Source organism: Synchiropus splendidus, chromosome 6 (assembly GCF_027744825.2).
Source record: "Synchiropus splendidus isolate RoL2022-P1 chromosome 6, RoL_Sspl_1.0, whole genome shotgun sequence".
NCBI classification, from domain to species: domain Eukaryota; kingdom Metazoa; phylum Chordata; class Actinopteri; order Syngnathiformes; family Callionymidae; genus Synchiropus; species Synchiropus splendidus.
This window is the reverse complement of record NC_071339.1, coordinates 11,360,724-11,380,610: the sequence shown is the minus strand read 5'-3', so window position 1 is coordinate 11,380,610 and position 19,887 is coordinate 11,360,724. Positions and strand designations below refer to the sequence as shown.

The window sequence follows — 19,887 nt, the reverse complement described above, 5'->3', positions numbered from 1 at the left end:
TATAGTTCGTATTTTACCATATTACATAAGTGTCTTATGGCGACATCTAGTGGCCGATCATTGACCCTACACGACTAAAGAGCATTTTTATATATGCCTCCAAACTCAAGGGTTTATCAACTTAAAGGGGATGTATCCTCACAATGTGACTTTTCTGACTGACTTAAATGATTCAAATGTTGAGGTTCTCCACTCCACGATGCAGTGAGTCTCTCAGGATGAGAAGGGTCGGCTCTGATCCCACCTGCACGTCTCTGGGTCCTGGAGACATACAGGTCCTGAAGAGGTGGCAGGCTGCAACCGATCACCTTCTCAGCAGAACGCGCTGGTGTACCAGATGGTGATGGAGGAGGTGAGGATGGACTGGATGATGGCCGTGTAGAACTCCACCAGCAACTTCGTCGGCAGTCGTAGTTTTCATAGCTGCCTCAGGAAAAACATTCTCTGCTGGGCCTTCCTGAAGAGGGATCTGGTGGTCGCTGGACTGTTTATTCCTCTTCCCTCTTGCAGGAGGCTGCGGTCGATCCAGACCAGAATCTCCCGTCACAGGAACAGCTTCTTCCCCTCGGCCGTCAGACTGTTGAATTCGTGAACAGCCTTTGTTTCTATTATTTCATGTTGTCATTTTGTTGACAGCACTTTATTCCGAGGCACTTTCCTAGGTGGTGGGATCCCCACTGACCATGGCAATAAATTTGATTCTGATTCATCTTGGCGATGCACGGTTTTAATTACAACTGAGTTATAAAAGCATTTGATCAGTTCAATGTTCCCTACAGTGCGGTAAATCCCCCCAATACGTAGCATGACACAAACCTTAGTTCAAATCTATTGTCATTCCATTTGTGTTTGGAATTAATTAAAGTCAAATATCTATTATTTCTTTCCCGTTATTTGCATATAGAGAATCTGAAGACAATGACTAGACAAATACACCATTTTCTGGATTTTTATAAAAGAACATGAAGACATTGTACAACGCAGTCAATGACAGAATTGTGGCAGTTATAACCAAAACATAACCAAGTTAGTTGATAGAAAGACGGCTCACAAACACACGTGCCCACACGTGTCCTAAGGTGCCTCAGTTTGAGACTCAAGTCCACCCTCGAAGTAAGTCCACCAAAAATCACAACAAGTCCGGATGGATTCACTAGGCATGATCAACCCGTTCCAAAGAGACATAATAGCTATTTTTATCATCTAAACAGTGCCAGCCAATTGGTCCGATCTCACAATCCGCACAGATGAGATACTTGATATTCCCGACACCTTTGGTGAAGCCAACATTCTCAAAGGTGAACATGTCCTCGACTAACCAGTGGGCAGTCAACGTGTCGCTGTCCACTGAGCCCTCTGCGCTTTGGACACCCTTTTTCTTCCGCATGCAGGGTAGAACCAGCTGTTGGCAGAAAGAGGATTGATGGAGTGAACAAGTACCTACGATGGATGGTGGAGGAAGCAATATCAAAGACATTGAAAAAAGTATGTAGTACAAAACCGCACGAGTTCAGCTAAAAATTTTGTAAAACTAAAGGGTAAGACACAGGTTATAGTATAGTATAGTTCTGTTGGTGGAAATACATTTCTATACAAAGAAAAAAGCTGCAGTGTAAGAAAAGAAAGTACCAGGCAAAAGAAAAAGATGAAGACAACCACTGAGGTTTATGGATGTGGGACATGAAAAAGATTGGTGTGAGTTAGGAGGATGATCGAGAGTGGTTAAGGTAGAGGAGGCTGACCAGAGGTGGAAATCCCTGAAGGAAAATGCAGAGAGTGGACATGAAGACAGGGAAGCAAGTAAAGACATTACCTCTTTTTCTGCAAACACTGCACTTCCTGGCGTCAACACCTTAGATCCGCAACGTTGACACAAGACAGACTTGATGTTCTTCCCATCTTCGGACACTAGGTCAGAGCGATCCGGTGGGCTACAGGTCTCCATTCTAAATTGAGAAAAATGTAAACTGCTCACTCTTGTCATGCAGTTTAAATTTAGAAGATGACTCCTGTCTGCACATCGATGGACATTTCAAACATGAAATGAAGCTGATAAGTGAAACGAATCTAGTATAGAGGTTGCAGAACCTTTCGTGACGATGAAATAAATATAGTAACCACACATGCATTGTCGATCTGATTAAAATGAAATCAAACAAGTACGAAAACAAATTCAGTTAAACCGCTCCTTACCTTATGCAAATATATATCTATAACTGCTCGCTTCACAAGGAAGGGCACTATGAATACATGTACAGTTAAAGCGCTTAAAGCGACACGAGGTTTGGATCTATACCATTTTAAAATGTAATAGGTTAAGATCTAATAATGTACCTGTGACTCGACGATACAATGTTTGTGTATGATCCGTGCACTGCGACAGGATAGCCAGGGAGCTAGGAAACGGTGCCGACGCGGAAATGTCCTCGTCCAGAAACAACGACAAATAGTTCCGGTGTCGGAAGAGGACGCTTATTGTGATACCGCAAATGCAGGGAGTTATTATATTAACATATATTAAGCCATGGCAACTGAACTTTGTTGATGATAAAATATACAGGTAAAAGTTTTTACGCGAAGAATGGCTACCTTGACAGAACCTTGTAGAATTTAAGGCAGTTAAGAAGTAAATACAAATAAACTGTCAATTAATGTCCATTTTCTTCAGTTTTGTATTCAAAACATTCAGTTAGTGTACATTAATAAACGTTCCAACTTGTGTGTCTACTGTCAAGACTTCCAAGCTTGCGCAGAATTATGATCATTTGGAGGTTGTTCAGCTTCCTACTGCGATCATCTTCTTGCTCACCACGATCCTTTTCATACATGAACCTCAAAGGTTGTCTTCCATTGCCTGGCACGACCATTTATAACCCCACACATGCACAGTCAACTATGATCATCAACAAAAGTATATGACAAAACTGGTTTATTACTTACTTCATTATTGTTTGTTGTACCTTGAACTCATGCCGTGTCAGCTCCAAAGACTTGTTGGTGTGTTTTATGTTTGAGTTGGCAACTATCACTACAAAGAATAAGACAAACTGACATGAATTCCTGAAGAGAAAAACCACATTTTCTTTTCCAACTGGAGGTGTGACTGCATTTTTAAAGATAGGAAAGTCTTTAAGACAGACAAGAGGCCAATGAGGATGTGCTCCGTAGGGACGAGTCCTTTCTCCACTTTTTCCTTCCTGAAAACTGCCAGCCACTGATCCTTTTGTGAAGCTGCTGAAGTTTGCTGACACCACCACCATCAGTCAGTCAGTAGCATTTGGAGCTGAACACGCTCAAGGCCGTGGAGATACTCGACCTAACCCCCTCTGTTCCACTGCTCACAGTCCTTGTGTGTCCACAATAGACACCTACAGATTCATCAGCTCCATTCTCCAGAAGGCACAGCAGTGGACGGACTTCCAAAGACCCTTGGTGAAACATGGTGTGACCCCCCTGCTGCTGCTGCTGCCCTTTCACCACTGCAGCCAAGGAGTCTGTTCTGTTCTCCTCCATCTCTGTGTGGTTTGGAGCTGCGACCAAATGGCATAGAACCATACAGCAGCTAACTGTGAGGACTGCGAAGCGTGCATTGGAGGCCCTTTGCTCTCAATCCAGGACTTGCAACTCCAGCCTTGGAAAGTTGGCAGGGATCATCATGATGAACTCTGAGCTGCTGAGGTGTTTCAGATCCCTCCAGACCAGAACCAACAGCCACCAGAGCTTCCCCCCGGTCAGTACTCACTTTAATGAGCACTTCATTTGCACGACTTAAATGGTCCATCTGTACTTACAATATGTAGATGCAATGTATGCAAATGAATTGTTGTAAATAAGAAGCTAGTGCTTTATAATCTAAAATTTGTCTAGAGCAGAGGTGTCCACAAGCATACTATGACTGTTGTGAGATGCCATCAAGTCAAAAGAAAGGAGGCAAGGAGAAAAAAAAAGTTGACATGATGGGGATATTATATGGAGATATTATGAAATATGATAAAATATAGGCAAAAATGTTTGTGTTGTTTGATGTATTTAAAGGGACAAGAAATACAAAAAATATAAAATATAAAAATAACACAGTCAAAGGGTGTCACTTTGCCCAGGTCTGGACAAGAGGGACAACAACTGCATGCGTGTCCAAACCTAAATAGATATGTCACAGAAGACCAATGCTATGTACAACCGTTTTATTTTGATTTGAAAAACATCTGACAAAAATTACATAAACACAGATTTTAATAGAAAAAGATCTTTGAGAAAAAAAAGACAACAGAACATAATGCAATAAGATTAAAATTTAGGTGACAATTTTTAATTAAATAATTGCAGCCACATGACGCCGACAGCGACCGGCAGTTTATGGCTAAGGGTTACAAATAAGTGCTTACGTTGGTTCAGGCATTTGAATCGAATGAGGCATGATTTGGCTTCACACCACAAGGGCAACTTTATGCCTAATTCACTTGTATAAAAGGTTCACAATGGCAGGCAGGTTTCTAAATCATGAGCCAATCTCCACCCTGGATAACCGTTGCATTCAAATGAAGCCAGGGCATCAGCTTCTCTGAAGCATGGCGACCCTTCCCCAGCTTTAAAAAGGGTCATATGGCACACACACACGAGCAAAGCTGTCACCATGGCAACACCTTCCCTTGGTACTCACCATTGAACTCCAAAGAACAGGCTTCAAATTTAATTCAGTGTTCACCTGAAGCAGTTTGACAATAACATAATAGAATAATCGTGTCTGATCGTGTACATGTCAAAGTACACAATCTTTCAGAGAGGCCAGTAGAGAGCCAATACTGCTCACGTCATAATGTCAATAAATTAGTGATGGTAAGGAAAGCAGCAGCACTACATGGATAAGAGGGAAGGAACCCTTTCAGTCAGTGTGCTTGACAGGTAGGTGGCAGGGAATGATGGGGGTGAAGATGCAGCGATCTGGAAAGAGTGGGGTGACGTGGGGGAACAGACAGCCTTTAAGGTTGGTGTAGAGCAGAGCTAAAGCCACACGAAGAGTACCAGGTGGAGCTGAAACTCACTGAATTCCTGCCAAAAAAGGCTGCCCTGACTCCAGCATTCTTCTCCTCGCTTTGCTCTTGAGCACTTCATTAGATTAAAGTAGACATCTGTAAGAAGATTTATTTCCTCGCAGGCAAAAAATATATAACGGGATAAAGTTGTGAGCTTAGGGTTTGGAGTTTTGGAGCGAGTGCAGCCTCCCTAATGCCAATCTGGGCCCCATTGGTCAGAGTGCAGGCACTATATGAAAAACACTCCCGGTATTTTGTGCGTAAAAGAGAGAAAAGAAAAAAGAGGCAATGAAAAACTGTACAAAAAAGAAAGAAAAATATGAATGACTTCATTATCTGGACTCTCCCAAATCTTTGAGATATCTCTGAGGTAATCATTGAAGTATGACTCATTAGATAGCAATAAATACCAACATGAATACAAATATTACAAAAGTAAAAACAGGCAAATGCTTAATGCTAAAGCAAAAATCTGAGCTAAAAGAGGTAGGTTTTTTTTAGGTAGATTACGGTGTACATCCATTGTGGACACTCTTTTTTTTTTGTTTTTTTTGTTTTTTTTTTAAGAACTACATTAAGTTGATTCCATTACAATCCCCGTCCTAATGGGAGAAAACAAAAAAGAAAGACCCACGAGTCTTTCCAAGAGAGATGGCCTACAGCTTTCTGAGTGATAAATGTCATTTACAAACTTGATTAAATGTTGAACAGAAAGGTAGTAAACCCAATACCTGTAAAGCTTGCTGGTGATAGTGTAAGGTGATGTAGTGTATTGTATATTGCAGCTTATTGAGTTCTTTTGCAAAGGTAGAGGGTAAATACTTGTAGTGGATCTAGTCCGAGGTCGCAGAGCCAAACTTCACTCTGCACACCACCACTACGAATAAGCAGACTTCCATCACAAACTGAGAAGTAAAGACAAACACTAGTCACCTACGCACTCAACAATGCATGTCAGACGAGGAAGGAAATAAAAACTTACAAACATCTGCCTGGTGCAGTGATAAAAGGCCAACACCTCAGGTTTAAACCGACCAACATCGTTTTTTACCCTGCTCTTTTGTGAAGGGAACGCTTCCTGTCACTTACGCATGTTCACCATCGTCACTGAACAAACAAATCAATACCATCATCTCTGCTCCTTAAAAAGCAGAAATCACATCTGAATACATGTATTCCAAAAAGTTTTCACAACTTTAAAAGTCAGTGTTCAGTAACTAAGCACATCATACACCTGATAAAACTGCACCGACATACTACACACGAGTGGTACCGCCTCACAGATCCTCTCACAGCAGGGACAGTTTGTGTATTCACACAACATTCAAAACATTTCCTGGAAAATGGAAATCTGGTATTACAGCAAAAATAATATGAGTGTCGACTCTGCTGTTAATTGGCATGGTATTACAGTGAATGATTCGGGAAAGTCCACAGAACTGAAGTATCAACTTCTAAATCTATTTGTTGCTGGGACATCATTTCAGTGGGGATCCCCAAACCTCCCTCTTTAGGGCGACGTGACCATGGAGAGATAGAGGCTGCTGCCCATTTTTTAATACCATATATGCAGTACATTTTTTCCACGTGCATTTAATTTCAAAATAATTAAATAATAATTTCTGCAAGGTCCTGTTCACAATAATAATGAGCAATATATTCACATTTGAATTTTTAAACTTAAAATATTCAGCTGGGTAAATAGATAAACAAGGAATTCCAGGACAGGGATCAGCAAGGAAATACAAATACACCCTACGATGTCGCAGCTAAAAAGGTCTTTGGGCTGAGTTATCATCACACAAAGGCCTTCTCACCGTTTAGGCGCCAGAGATTCTCCAATTAAATATTCAACTTTGATAGCACTATTTCAACAGGGTGTAGCTTAAAAAGTGTTTGAGATGAAGGCATACGGTGCAATAGAACAGGTTTGGAGTACATTCACTCCTCTAATTGGTATATTATGATAAACTACAGAACTTCTATCTGATCCATCAGTGATATTCTTCCTCATCTCTCAAGCAACAATGATGTTGATGATGGTGGCAGGGCATCATCACTGTCATTTACAGCGGTACTGTGAACACCACTGTTGCGATTCACAACGCCATCAGTGAGTGGATTTGACTGACTCAGATAGGTATTAACACTTTATTACTCCCCTACCATGTAAGTACAACTACCCTGCGGTGGTTTTCAAACTCTAAAACTTTGATATACAACCATGGCCACAAATGCTGCTCATTGCAGTTACAGGTGCCACCTACTGGAGTAAAATCGCAACTACACCAGGCTCCATATTTGCAGCTTGACTTGTTGCCAGCCAGGAGGATGGCGCTTAAAGGGTTAACAATGACACCTGAATGATGTGCCCTTTTCTTTTCTTATTTCTCTTCAGAAGGCAATTGGGGGCTGTTGTGGTTGCAATTTCAGTTTAAGCAACACACATTTCTCACAGCAATTTTAGAGACCAATGACCGACAACAGCTCAACTGCAGCCCAACATGCACAAGTTCTAAACCTCAGCTATTTGATTGCTTATAGCTCATCCAGTCACGTGGCTCATTGATAAATGATAAGCCTCTGGCAGCATGCTCGATACCTTTTGGGTTTTGAATCTGATGTAGATAAATCTGTTACATTCATAAAATAATTTCATGTAAATGATATTCTTATGAGGTATCCTCATTCTGTTTCTATTTTTGACCGTAATGAAAGCAGACCAACAAACAACACCCGCTCTTACCCACAACAGTGGCCTGAAAAGCACTTCAATACATCACAAACTCAAATCACTTCCACAAACACCATGTGCCCGATTGTGGATTTATTTTAAGATCAATATCTAAATGGAATATATGACTGTCCTTCAGGACTCCTTTGTTGTTCTCCTCTGCTGTGGTTTTCTGAATCAGTATCAGAATATAATTTTTAAAACACTAACGGCACGAAATCCTGTCAGTTACTTAGTCATTTGGACGTAGTCCAAACATGAAGCACATAGAATGATTTCATGGATGGGCCAAATGCCACAGCAAAGTGTGAGATGAAGCGAAACCAAAGATGGTCGACAACAGCGAGAAGGCAAACAAGTTGAACACAACACAATCAGGGGTGAGAGTGTCAACACCTTTGCACTCATCAATAAACCTGTACACCAGTGGTAGAAACTGTGTGGATCTGCTGTGTATGGCTTTTAAGAGAGAGCAGCACTGTTGAGTTAGTGTTTCTTAAAGTAATACCGACTAGTTAGACACCTGGAAAACAAAAATAAATGAAAAATTTTCGAGCCCTGTTGATGCCAATTCCATCTCAAACTTCCCAGGAAACATAGTCATTACAAATCAACAACAAAATAAAGGATCAATATTATACTTGCATATATATTTTCTCGCGTGGAAAGAAATTTGCCTAGAGAAAGATCTATGTAGCCCTATGTACATAAGCTTCCAGTACGCAAGTTAGATATAATTCTGGTATTTACACAGCCTGCAGGGGGCTACGCAGCATAAATCATCGATCAGGTGAGGCTGGGTGATGTTGCCATCAACATTCTAGAAAATCCCAGTCAACAAAGAAAGAGGTGTGATCGCTATGGATGCGACAGATGTGGAGGTCTGAACCCAATGAACTCACTGTCGGAGGAACAATTCATGGAATTGTTTAAATGACTTAAAAAAAATAACAATAGCAAAGAATCCACAGCAATTAGATCCATAAAGAAGCCAATTCCAAGCATGGCAGGCTGCTTTTACATCAACAAGTTAAACTTCTTGTTTGAGCTCCTTTTCCTATTCCAGCTAGATTTGGCATTTTAGCCCTTTAAAATCTGTGATCATATAGAATCTGTATATTTCAACGCAGTCTGAAGTAAAATGTCATATAACAGTGCTCATAATACACATGGTATCAGCTATCTATTTACAAGGGGAAAAGAATTACCCACCAGACAGGTGGCATAGACTGATTGATAGAAACGTAAAATACCTAGAACATAGTGGCTAACTCTCAACTCAAAACCAGGCACCCAAAAAAAAAATAAAAAATAAAAAAATCAAATGGAAACCGAGCTAAATTACAGATTACATTCTGTACTCTGTACGTCAAATCTAAGCAGACATTTTCTTTCATGGGCTGTGAGGTCAGAAAGGCAGATTGTTAGCATGTTTTAGCAGCTGCATGAGTAGAGAGTCAAAGTTGTTTGAAGGTACTCAAACTTCAGAGAAAGTTCTCGACCATACCTTTGGTTAAAGGTGACGGCATGTGTTTGAAGAGCATACACAAACGTCATTATACGTATGCTGCCATGGAGAGAGGCAGATGAATAAAAAAAAAAAACACAAGGGTTCTTGAGACAACCATTGAACACAAGTGTGCAGGCACTGCTTTTGAACTGATGTTCTGAAATGTACTTGTATCTGTAGCTTTGCTTTGTAAAAGTTATCGTTTCACAGAGGTGATGCAAATATAAAATAACCCCAGTAAAACCAAGAGGTAGCTCAACTAAAATGTATAACTGAGAATGTTGTGTAGAGATACACAAGCAAAAAAATAAATGTCCAGATACTTGAAGCAGCATTTTGTTAAATTAAATACAGGAAAATAAAGACTATAATCATATTTGTACATACACACGTATAATGCATATATATGTGTATATGTATATGTATATATATATATATATGTATATGTAGCTAATTGTATTTCAGTTCCCTTATTTACCATTAACATCTGCCTTCTCTCCATATGGGCTTCTTCAGACAATACAGGTACACAGAGACGTGTGCTCACACACCTCAGCACTTTCCTCTTCAACTTTCTTAACACTCCACACCTCCATTTATACTGCCACAATCCATCTGGTCAGCTTCTGCATCAATCAGGTGGGGGGCCGCTCACTAGGAGACCTCGCTGCCGAACACCTCCAACACCAGAGGGGTGAGCTGCATGCTGTGCTCAGGCTGGAAGGAGAGCGAGCGGTATTGTTTGGAGTGCTCCTCGTTGAGGCTGCGCAGGTCGGCCAGCTTCTGGATCATCTTGGCGTACAGAAGTCTTCCTCCCGGGTGATGAAGCCGGATGTAGGCTTGCAGTGTCTCTGAAAGACTGTTTTGTAAGGCTTCAATCCTGGTGTGGTCCTGGACTCCTGGCCGGTCTGCAGGTGAGAGAGGATGATCTTAGAGCATTTTGATTTGTGGCCAGAGATTTAATTATCGTTGGAATATATTTGTTGTGTTTAGTTTAGAAAAAGCTCAGGATAAATACACTTTAGACCAACCAAGTATTGTATTTCTCAGGGCTCTCTTGTGACAGATATTACAGGAAGTGCTGGAACAGAGGACAATCACTCAGTGATGCCGAGGCTCAAGTTAAAGAAATATGTAACAGAATGCCCAGTGGAGGAGGATGTTCCTTCAGTTGTTTAATATTGAAAAACAAATCTCAGACATTTTTGGGAAACTTTAGTATGAAAACAGACTGAAGGAAAAGGGATTTAAATATAGAGTACCTAAAATAAAGGTCACATCAACAGAGAATGACACTGTGGATGTGACACTGACGCTGTGGTTATTCAGTGACGGCGCGTGAGTCTGAAGAGAGAGAGGTGATGATGCTGGAACTTTTGTCTGGAAATATTTTCATTCCCTCAGTCACTTATGACAAGGCTGAAGGCTCCAACCTGTAAATCTGATCTGACAGCAACTATCAGAGAAGGTGGGAGGCAGACTGTCACTCATGAGTGCCACGTCTCAGACAGCAGGCTGAGGTGGCATTATGGATAAGGTGGCGGTGCATAAGTTTGTTTTACTTCATAGTTTTCCACTTATTATTCCTCATAAGTGAGTGAGTGAGTCCATATATCCTCCTTGCTTGATCTAAATAAACTCTTGCGGGTGGCTACAGCTTATCAGTCACTTTGTGGTGCGGATACCATTCTAAAATCCCTTCATTGGCTTCTGATTGCTCCTTGTATTTATTTAAAAATCTGGGATCTGACCTTCAGAGGCTTGCATAGTCAGGCCCCACCTCTACATCAGGGCCTTGTTGTATCCCCATACAGCCCTGTTGGAGACTGAGATCGCTGGATGAAAACTTGCTGATGTTCCCTCATACTTTATTTAAAAACCCAAGGAGAACAATCATTCCAAGTTGTTGCACTGGCCTCTTCACATTTGCTTGACTGTGTCAAGCAAACTTATCACCCATTTGTTTCTCCAAGCATTCTCACCTCACCATGACCATCTCCTTCTTGTACATTTTATTTTCAATCATATTTTCCTGTTTGTATTTTATTCTCTTTTGTCAAGCACTTGGCGACTTCCCTTGTCTGTTAAAGGTGCTTCATCAATAAACTTTGCTGGCTTACCACTGATAAAACTTTGAATGCCATGAAGGGTCATTACAAGTGGAAAAAAAAATCTCGACTGTCCAGATAAAGACAAATGGTGGGTGTACTTTTTATTTTGGTCCAATAGGTTGGCAGAATAATGTAAGATTAGGGTAAGTTCATCTAGTCAATATAGCTATATATAGCTAAAGAAATGCAAATGCATAGTTATGCATGCTCTTGCATAATCACCTATACATGTCTGCTCTACCCGCACATGCATGAACATCAGTGCAGAAACAATAACCGTCCGGCCACAAACACTGACAACAGCAATGGAGATATTTTGTTGAGAACCTCTACTGCCATTACAATTCCATTAACGTATCTAAAGAAAGAACAAACCATGGTAATCATTAACAACAAGGAGGGAGCTCCATCCCCCCATAATGAGAATCACTGTACCTGGAGAAAGCAAGCAGATGGCCATCAGCAGCACATGCTCCTCCTCGTGCAGGTTGAGCTTTTTCAGACCGACCTGGAACTTCACTAGCGGCTCCAGCAGCTCCAGAGTGTGACCCGCTGTTGGAAACGTTGGAAGAAGGGGTCACGTTGATGCACAGAACATCATATCATGGCATAAGATTTCCTGGGCGCTGCATTATGCATCATGCATCATTATTTTCAGGGCCAACAGAGCCAACTGAAATGACCTCCTGCTTGTCTTTTGCAGTGTGCAGAACCTGCTGGTGAGACTCAACAGAGGAAGCCACTTCTATGGGTGATTTGATTCAATTCTGACCCCTTGATCTAGAACTTGTTTTGTATCACCATGGCAAGAGGATCCAGTAATGTGATATCAGATGGTGGTTCCATCATCCGCTTATTGTGCCTGTCTTTTAATACACGGATCTCCTTTCAGCAAAATTCCCAGGGCACAAATTACATTTCCTATGAGCACTTAAATCACCACAATCACTTACAGTCAACGTGATAGAACTTTCACTCCAGCTGACTAATCTCAATGGTATTATGCTGTACATGGACAAAAGTTTCTATTATTTCAGTGCATTTACTGTCGTTAACCATTGTTACTGGTATTGCGGGTAAAGATTCTTGTTAGACTCTCATCGAATTTAAACAATGACTTAATGAGCATATTCATTATTCTCTAGTTACCTCCAGTCAGACCTCTTAAAAGTGTGACTAAGAAGCATCTCATGTAAGCAGAAGTTGAGAACAGAAGAAGTTCTGGTGGGGGTTAAAGCAAACTAACTAACTAACAAGCATCTATGTATAAAAACATGAACAATTCTTTCATTTTCAGCCGGTCAAATCTTAAAGTGTACACAATTGAAACGCTTCTTTTTAAAAACTCCAGGGCATTCAAATTCAGTTTGTGTTTAACAAATATTAAAGCATTGTGTCTAATCGGGACAAGCAGTAGAGCTGTGTCTAGCTGTGAAAATAAACTCCACTGATTTTGTTAATTTGGAAATTGAGTCACTACAGATTTACAGAGTGGTTGTTATCAACCACTGACTGAATGTGACTTACATAAATCATTTATAATGAAATGGACAGCTTGTGTAGCCGGTAATAAAAATATAAGAATATTATGAAAAGCATACACTAACAGACGACAGTGTGTTGTCCAGGTTTGTATGAGGCATCATTTGATGGGGTTTTTTAACAACACCTCTTGTTTATTGTCGCTCAGTTATTCTTCAAACAATTAATAATGTATGAATGAAAAACAAACAAACAAACAAAACTGACCTTTGGTGACATCGCTGATCTGATATTTGAAGTCTGGTGCACCGCAGCTCCAGGACATATCTTCCAAGTTGAAGCTCTGATTTGAGCGCAGCATGATAACCTCGATGGCACTGGACTTGAGCAAGGCAATCTGATCCTCTGCTGTCAGCTCCCTGAAAGGAAGGCAGACACTGCTTAAGACATAAGCGCATAACCAAACAGCGACACGATGAGTGTTCGATTACAGTAACAACCATATTATTATAGACAAAATGACAACTGTCCAATTTGGTGCGCTTATGTTAGTGTGTGTTGTGCTTCATATGAGTGCAACTTTCAAAGATTGTTATGTTTTGGATATTTTAGTGAAACAGGAAGTGGAAAAAAAAGAAATCCAGCAAAGGAGGCAAAGTCACAAGACTCCTGAGGAAAGACGAGACATGGATGGTCAACATGTTATGTCATTCCATGAAATGTGGTCAATAGCTCACGGCCACTTGTTCAGTTTATTTACCAAGAAGAGATTTCATCAGAACATGACAAATCACTCATTGTGCATTCACAGCTTTCCAGTCGAAGGTAAAAGAATGTCAACGAGAGGGCAGTGTTTCTACAGAGGAGTGGGGAGTACCCAAGCACGATCACAGACAGTGAAGACTCTCACAGTATATCTACAGTACAACTGGTAGTTGCATACCTCTATGACTCCAGCCAAACTTTCAACATTGCCATAGTAACAGTCACCATAAACTGAGACAAAGGCACTATTTGTGACAGTGCTGTCCAATAATGTCATTCTGGGAAGGACTTAAAATAATAACCACATAGTATCGTGTCGAGCCTTTACCATACTCACACAGACAAGAGATGCCCAGCATTAGTTTTAGTACATCACTGTGTAGGTCTGCGGTGGACCAGTTGGGAAATGAATAGATAACTGCTTTCAGAATTCTCTGCCTCAGAAAAGATCACATGAAATTTTATTGCACAAATGACTGGTAAATAACCCTCAGAAGTTCACCTGTTAAAACGCCCACAAAGTAACATGGCCTACTCTACACTTAACGCATACACTGATCTGTGTGAATATTTACAAACTATTCCTACTTATTGATGCTATTGAATATTTACTTGGCCTTCTAACAGCACTGTTGGTGGTTGGGAGTGGTCATGTGGTCGAATATACAGTATGTGAATTAATGTGCTTGGAAATAAACATATTAGAATGGTGGGAAAAATGTGTTCTTGTTTTGCTTCCAATATATATTTGCATCCAATTTACTGTGACAGTGCCTTATCACAGTCTTTAAAAATGTTTTACAAATGTGAAGCAAAGTGGAACACATTAAAATGAGAATTCGTGGAGCAATTTCACAGTATTGATTTCACATGCAAATGGAAATGGAATCTTTGACCAAGTTGGAAAAGGTGAATGCTTACTTTTTTCTTAACAAAAGCATTATTGGAATAGTGGGATTCAGTTGGTTTCTTTACAAAAAATACAAATAATAGTGATGTATGACATCTTTTTTTAAAGACCCCTGTATCTAAGAAATACTGAAATTAATTCAAAAGAATCCAGTAATGATTCCAAATAAAAAAAACTTGACAAGTTTGAAACAACTTATATCGCAGACAGGGCTTCATTGTGTCTTGATGACAGACCATCTTTTGCAATCCCTGATAAGAAAAAGTACGTTTTCAATACGACTGTCACTACAGCTAACAGCGTTGACATCCTGGTCAATCATTCGCCTAGAAAACAATGTGTTGTAAACACTGTAATGGCCTGTTGCATAGCCCACTTAAAGTAGAGAAGTTGGGTTTTCTGGTCTTAAGAGGAAAGATTATAATTGTGCAAACATTCCATAGGTAATCCAACCACATCCATCACTCAGTGCCATTGGAAATGACAACTTTCAGGAAATACAGGCCCAGACTCGTTTGGCCTTGGCTGCATGACCCCATGGTACTCAGTGAGTCTCTTTGTCAACACACTTAAACACTCGCCAGCAAAAATGTCAGTATTTATAGGCCACAACTAAATGCTGTTACAAGTCACCACTGCTTTTGTGGCCCACAAGACAACAACACGGAGGTGTGTCTTTTGCTGAAAGGCTATTCTAATCAAACTCCTTCTTCTTTAATCACACATATAAGGAATTTACTTTGTCAGCCTCGGTTCTAAAGTGTTTTAACTGTCAAATTGTTCCATGCTCATAAAAACCTACCTGACTGACTTGACATGCTTTTATGATCATCAATCAGACGGCAAACAACATTAATAAAAAAAAAAGTGATCCGATAATTACTACCATAACAAAGTATCACCTATAATGCACACAACCAACATCGTGCAAGACAATAAACAAACAACCAAGCAGGAACAACAACAAGCCGACATTCCTCCTAAAACTATAGGCAACACGTCAACTTTGACCGGAACCATTGGCACAACACAACTTAACAACATAACATTTCATTTTCATGTTGTCTGCAAAGCAGCAACAGTGAAAAGGCCTCACAGCTAGTGCCCTTTTTTGTCTATGTAGTTGCACATTGGATTTTCATTATTGTATCCAGTTTAGTGATCCTGCAGCTGGAGAAGTCCATGATGCGAGGCACCATGAACATGCACCCAACTGTACCTCATACAAGTCTCTGAGAGCTGGAGTTCTAAAGCTTTTTGATCTCAAGGCCCATCCGTCCTGGAACAGACAGGCCTGAGGCCCATTAGAATATTAGAGCTCTAGATTTAATATGCATTAAATAACTGGGACAAATAAAGGACATCAAATCTAAATGACAACTATCACTAAGATATTTGTCATTCAAGCTTAAACCAAGACCAGAACAAGATTCAAGTCGTGTTTATCAGATTTACTGTAGAACTGATTTCTTTTTTTTTTGCTTCCCTCAGGGGGGTGTTCACGGGCCCAATGGTTAAGAGTCACTGTGGTAGAGGTTTTATCAGCAACAACAAACACATAAATCAACACACTCACCTGAACCCTGGGATCATCTTTGCGAAGCCAATGACTTTCTGAATGCTGTAGGAGACCAGGTCAGCAAGATGGGGCAGCATGGACAAGCTTGAGCCCTCCTCCTCGCTGGATACAGGGCTACTGCCCTGCTCCTGATACATCATAAGCAAGTTGTTGAAGTTCATTTTGGTGTCCACCGATTCTGCAGAAACAACAAGTAGCATAATGACAGACAGCTCAAAACATGCCAGTTCGATTGAAATGTAGCCTCAAGTGAAAACATGAGAATGATGTTGTAACAGGTGGTTTTGAGTCACTCGTCAGTGCCTTCACGCACTTTTCTTTGTTCGCTCCATTCGTGATTAATAAATTAACCGACCACAGCTTACGAGTCATGTGCCTGCCCCTCTTTCCCAGATTTTAGACCAGATTCTAGGTAAGGCTGAGTCCATTATTACAGCTGCAGTTTTAAACACCTTGCTGTTACTTTGAAAATAAGGAAAATCCTTGTTTCCATTTCTGTGCACTGGAAAATGAGAAAATTATTTTAATATCTTCAGTCAATATACATGATTAATAATCCAAATAAATAACACATTCATTACAAACTTAATGAATGTTTTCTGTAGAAACTAAATTTTAGCATTCATGAGAAGTAACACACCGTATCCGTGAAGTGCTTCACATTTGAGTCAACCAGTTTGTGGTGAAAGGCCCTGGGTAATTTGACTGCACTCCATGATTCTTGTGCATTTCTTGGTTTTGACCCAACCAGTTCCAGATCGAGATCCAGAGGTTTGGCTGGTCACTCCATAACTTCATGACCCCACAAAATGTTCTGCCACTTCTCTTCAGGCCTGTGGATGTGTTCTTTGGCAAGGTCTATCCTTCTTAGCAGGTCTATAGGTCAGTACACATAGGTAACTGGCCTTTGACCCCTGTGGAACTCATCATGGGCTAGGTTTGGGACATTCTGGCTGTTCTTTTAATTTCAGTTTGCATTTTCTTCCAAGTCATTTTAGTTCTGCTTTCTATTTTAAAAGCTGTGTATATGATTTTAGCTGAGCAGCACCTCATCACTTCGTACGCTTCCCTGATCTATCACTGCTCTTCTGAAAAATGAATAACGGTTGATGTGTTTTTCAGAGGAGTTTCTACTGTCAGTCTTACCTGGTGAGTGGCTGAAGGAGTCAGAGGAGGCCTCAGAAAGAGAGTGAAGTGAGGCAGCTCGGCTGGCGCTTCGTGTCACTGGGCCCTCACGTACAGGAGGCTGGATAGGAAACCGGAATCATTCAATTGAGAACACAAATGAACACAAAATGATCGCCAACATAAAAACAACTCTTTCCTGAGTCCCTTCTCAAACACAAACGCAAAAAAACAAGAAAATATATTAGGGGTACACATGAAGGGAGACACTAGCTATTGACACTTTCAGAAGATTTTTCACCATCTATTTTTCCCATTCCTGAGTTTGACCGAGAGCACCAACCCACTGCTTCTCAGGTTGATACGACATATACAAAAGTACGGACACACCAGTTACAAGTCCAAATATTTTTGGGAGTTTAGAGTTCTCAAAGTGGCAAACCCTTGCCGTGTTGACAGCACTGTCCTTCTCTCCAGAAGCTTCAAAGAAACTGTTTCCTTCATTTTGTGTATGAGTTCACACAGTCTACAAACATGTTTGACAACTGTCAGATTCAGTGAAAGAGAAATGACAGTACATTATGACCATTAAGAAGCTGATGGCAGTCAGTTTAGAAAAAAGACAAGAAGAGCGAGACCAAATTATAACAAAAGAGGTCAACACAAACCCTAAAGCGGCAGAAGTCTGAGTAGGAGTCATCGTATGTTTTGTGGTGCGCCTCCACCAGCGTGGCGATGACCTGTGTCTGTTCGTCCGTCAGGCGCGGACGACGTGCCTCCCTCTCTGCTTCACGCTGAGCCTCCTCATCCTTTCTGCGCTGGATTAGATCCTTCTTTCTCTGGACTTCCTCGTCTGTCAAAATGACTGAAAATGGCGAGGGTGAAACAAATAGAGAAGAATCACGTCACACAGTTGCATTCTAAATTTCAGTACTCAACAGTCATGTCAGTAATCATCCTTCAGTTTATCCTCAATATATGTGGTGCGGTTAAAAGGATGAAGGAACATCAGAAAACCATATCAGAAGAGTAACTTTTTTGGGCCTATAGTTGCTTCTTTGCCTTAGCATACATATGAAAAATGAAATAAAAACAGCCATGCATTGACTTGTATAGATCTGACAGGACACTGCAATTGACCCATTAGACTTTGTAAGTCAAGATCACAAGTCAACATTTAAACAATTCCGACCAGAACTTCACATCAACATCAACAAATCCCCTTCACTATCTTCCATAAATACTGTAAAACAAATATTCGTCAGCTTTCAAGTGACTCACAGCAACTGTTTTGATGACTTGTTTTCAGTCATCCTGCCTGTGACATGACTCCATACATCCTCATTAAATGCTGCGTTTATTGGAACTAATTAACATGAAAGAATTGCAGAATTGCTTGGTGGCTTAGGCGGTCATAGATACCTTATCAAGGGACGAAAAGACGCATCACATTCAACAATTTCAGACAGAAGAATAGAGAGGCATCACAGCACACACACCACCACCACATCACGTGCCTTTCAAGATGTTGAATGAAAATGAACACTTCCAGCCACTTGAAGAGAGTCCATTGTATGCCATGTCTTACAAAATCAAGTTTTCCAGTTGCAATGGTTGCCAATGGAAAACAGAGGCAAATTTTTATTACGTTCAGAAATCCAAACAGAACAACAGAACATCACCATAAATCACATACCGCTTCTAAGTTGCTAGCCGTTTACCATAGACCAAACAAAGCAAAACTACATGCTCGATGCTTGGTGGAGGTAATACAAGTCCCATGCTGCTCAGTATTAGTTTAGTCTAATGATTTGAAAATGTCACCTTAAATTCTTCCAAGGTTCTGGCATGCTCAATCATGGTATCAAACAGAAGCATGTGATGTGACAAGAGTGACTTTTTTTTAAACAGAGCCATACAACAGACTTCATAGTGAGTCTCAGAATTGTTGTGCGCTAATGCAAATAAAAGCGCATGAGTCCTGAAACGAGTAAAATGTAAAAAAAATCACAGAGAACTCTGCTGGTAGCAGAGTCCTTCAAAATTACTTTTCACTTTGCAATGAGTGGAATGTAAGTGATGCGGTTATTCTCTGGGGGAAATGGGAGTGGAACACTGGGACCCCCGCAGCATGGAATAAGTGTCTTTGTTCTATTCCCTCCATGTTGTTGTCACCACTGAAATGACCCAGAAGAAGAAACAGCGAAGAAAAAAAGACAAATAGGGCTCGACAACCAGCTGACGGGACCAATGCAAGACGCTCTTGTCCTGTATACAGTTAATGGTGATATCAGTTTCCTGGCTCATGCACCCTTCAAACAATGCAAAACTTTTGCTCAAAACCTTGGCACAAAATAGGCGACTGAAAAATACCCGGACATTAAGGAGAGAGCAAAGTCGCAGATATACAAACATACGTACATCATCCGTTAACCACCATTTGAAAATGCCTGGCATAAATAAATGCATCAGAAAGTAGTGTACTGTTACGGCAGATTGTCATGGCAACGCTTCAGATGACGGTGCTGTTGGCGCTGCAAACAAGAGAGGGTCAAAACCATGGAAAACTTGAGCCTAACTCAGGCATTATATGACATGAGGATATTTAATTACACACTTGCAATAGTCCAAACCTATG

At 40.6% G+C, this 19,887-nt stretch overlaps 2 protein-coding genes across 3 annotated transcripts in view; both read right to left on the bottom strand.

The window, feature by feature from the left end:
• Positions 1-933: 933 nt before the first annotated feature.
• rabif (RAB interacting factor) lies at positions 934-2,434 on the bottom strand. The gene is made up of 3 exons (XM_053867004.1): positions 2,335-2,434; positions 1,814-1,946; positions 934-1,402 (listed from the first exon to the last, which is right to left on the bottom strand). Exons 2-3 carry the CDS (start codon positions 1,943-1,945, stop codon positions 1,154-1,156), a joined length of 381 nt encoding a protein of 126 aa, XP_053722979.1. The 5' UTR covers position 1,946; positions 2,335-2,434; the 3' UTR covers positions 934-1,153.
• Positions 2,435-4,170: 1,736 nt separating this feature from the next.
• The window catches only part of LOC128760053 (vitamin D3 receptor B), a 28,174-nt gene continuing 12,457 nt past the window's right edge, over positions 4,171-19,887 (bottom strand). For both annotated transcript variants that reach the window (XM_053867002.1, XM_053867003.1), the window contains exons 5-10: positions 17,918-18,114; positions 17,271-17,370; positions 16,122-16,302; positions 13,138-13,289; positions 11,824-11,940; positions 4,171-10,185 (exon numbers count right to left, since the gene is read on the bottom strand). In XM_053867002.1, the coding sequence (XP_053722977.1) occupies positions 9,932-10,185; positions 11,824-11,940; positions 13,138-13,289; positions 16,122-16,302; positions 17,271-17,370; positions 17,918-18,114 (1,001 nt within the window). In that variant the 3' untranslated portion in view covers positions 4,171-9,931. The remainder of the gene's footprint in view (positions 10,186-11,823; positions 11,941-13,137; positions 13,290-16,121; positions 16,303-17,270; positions 17,371-17,917; positions 18,115-19,887) is intronic.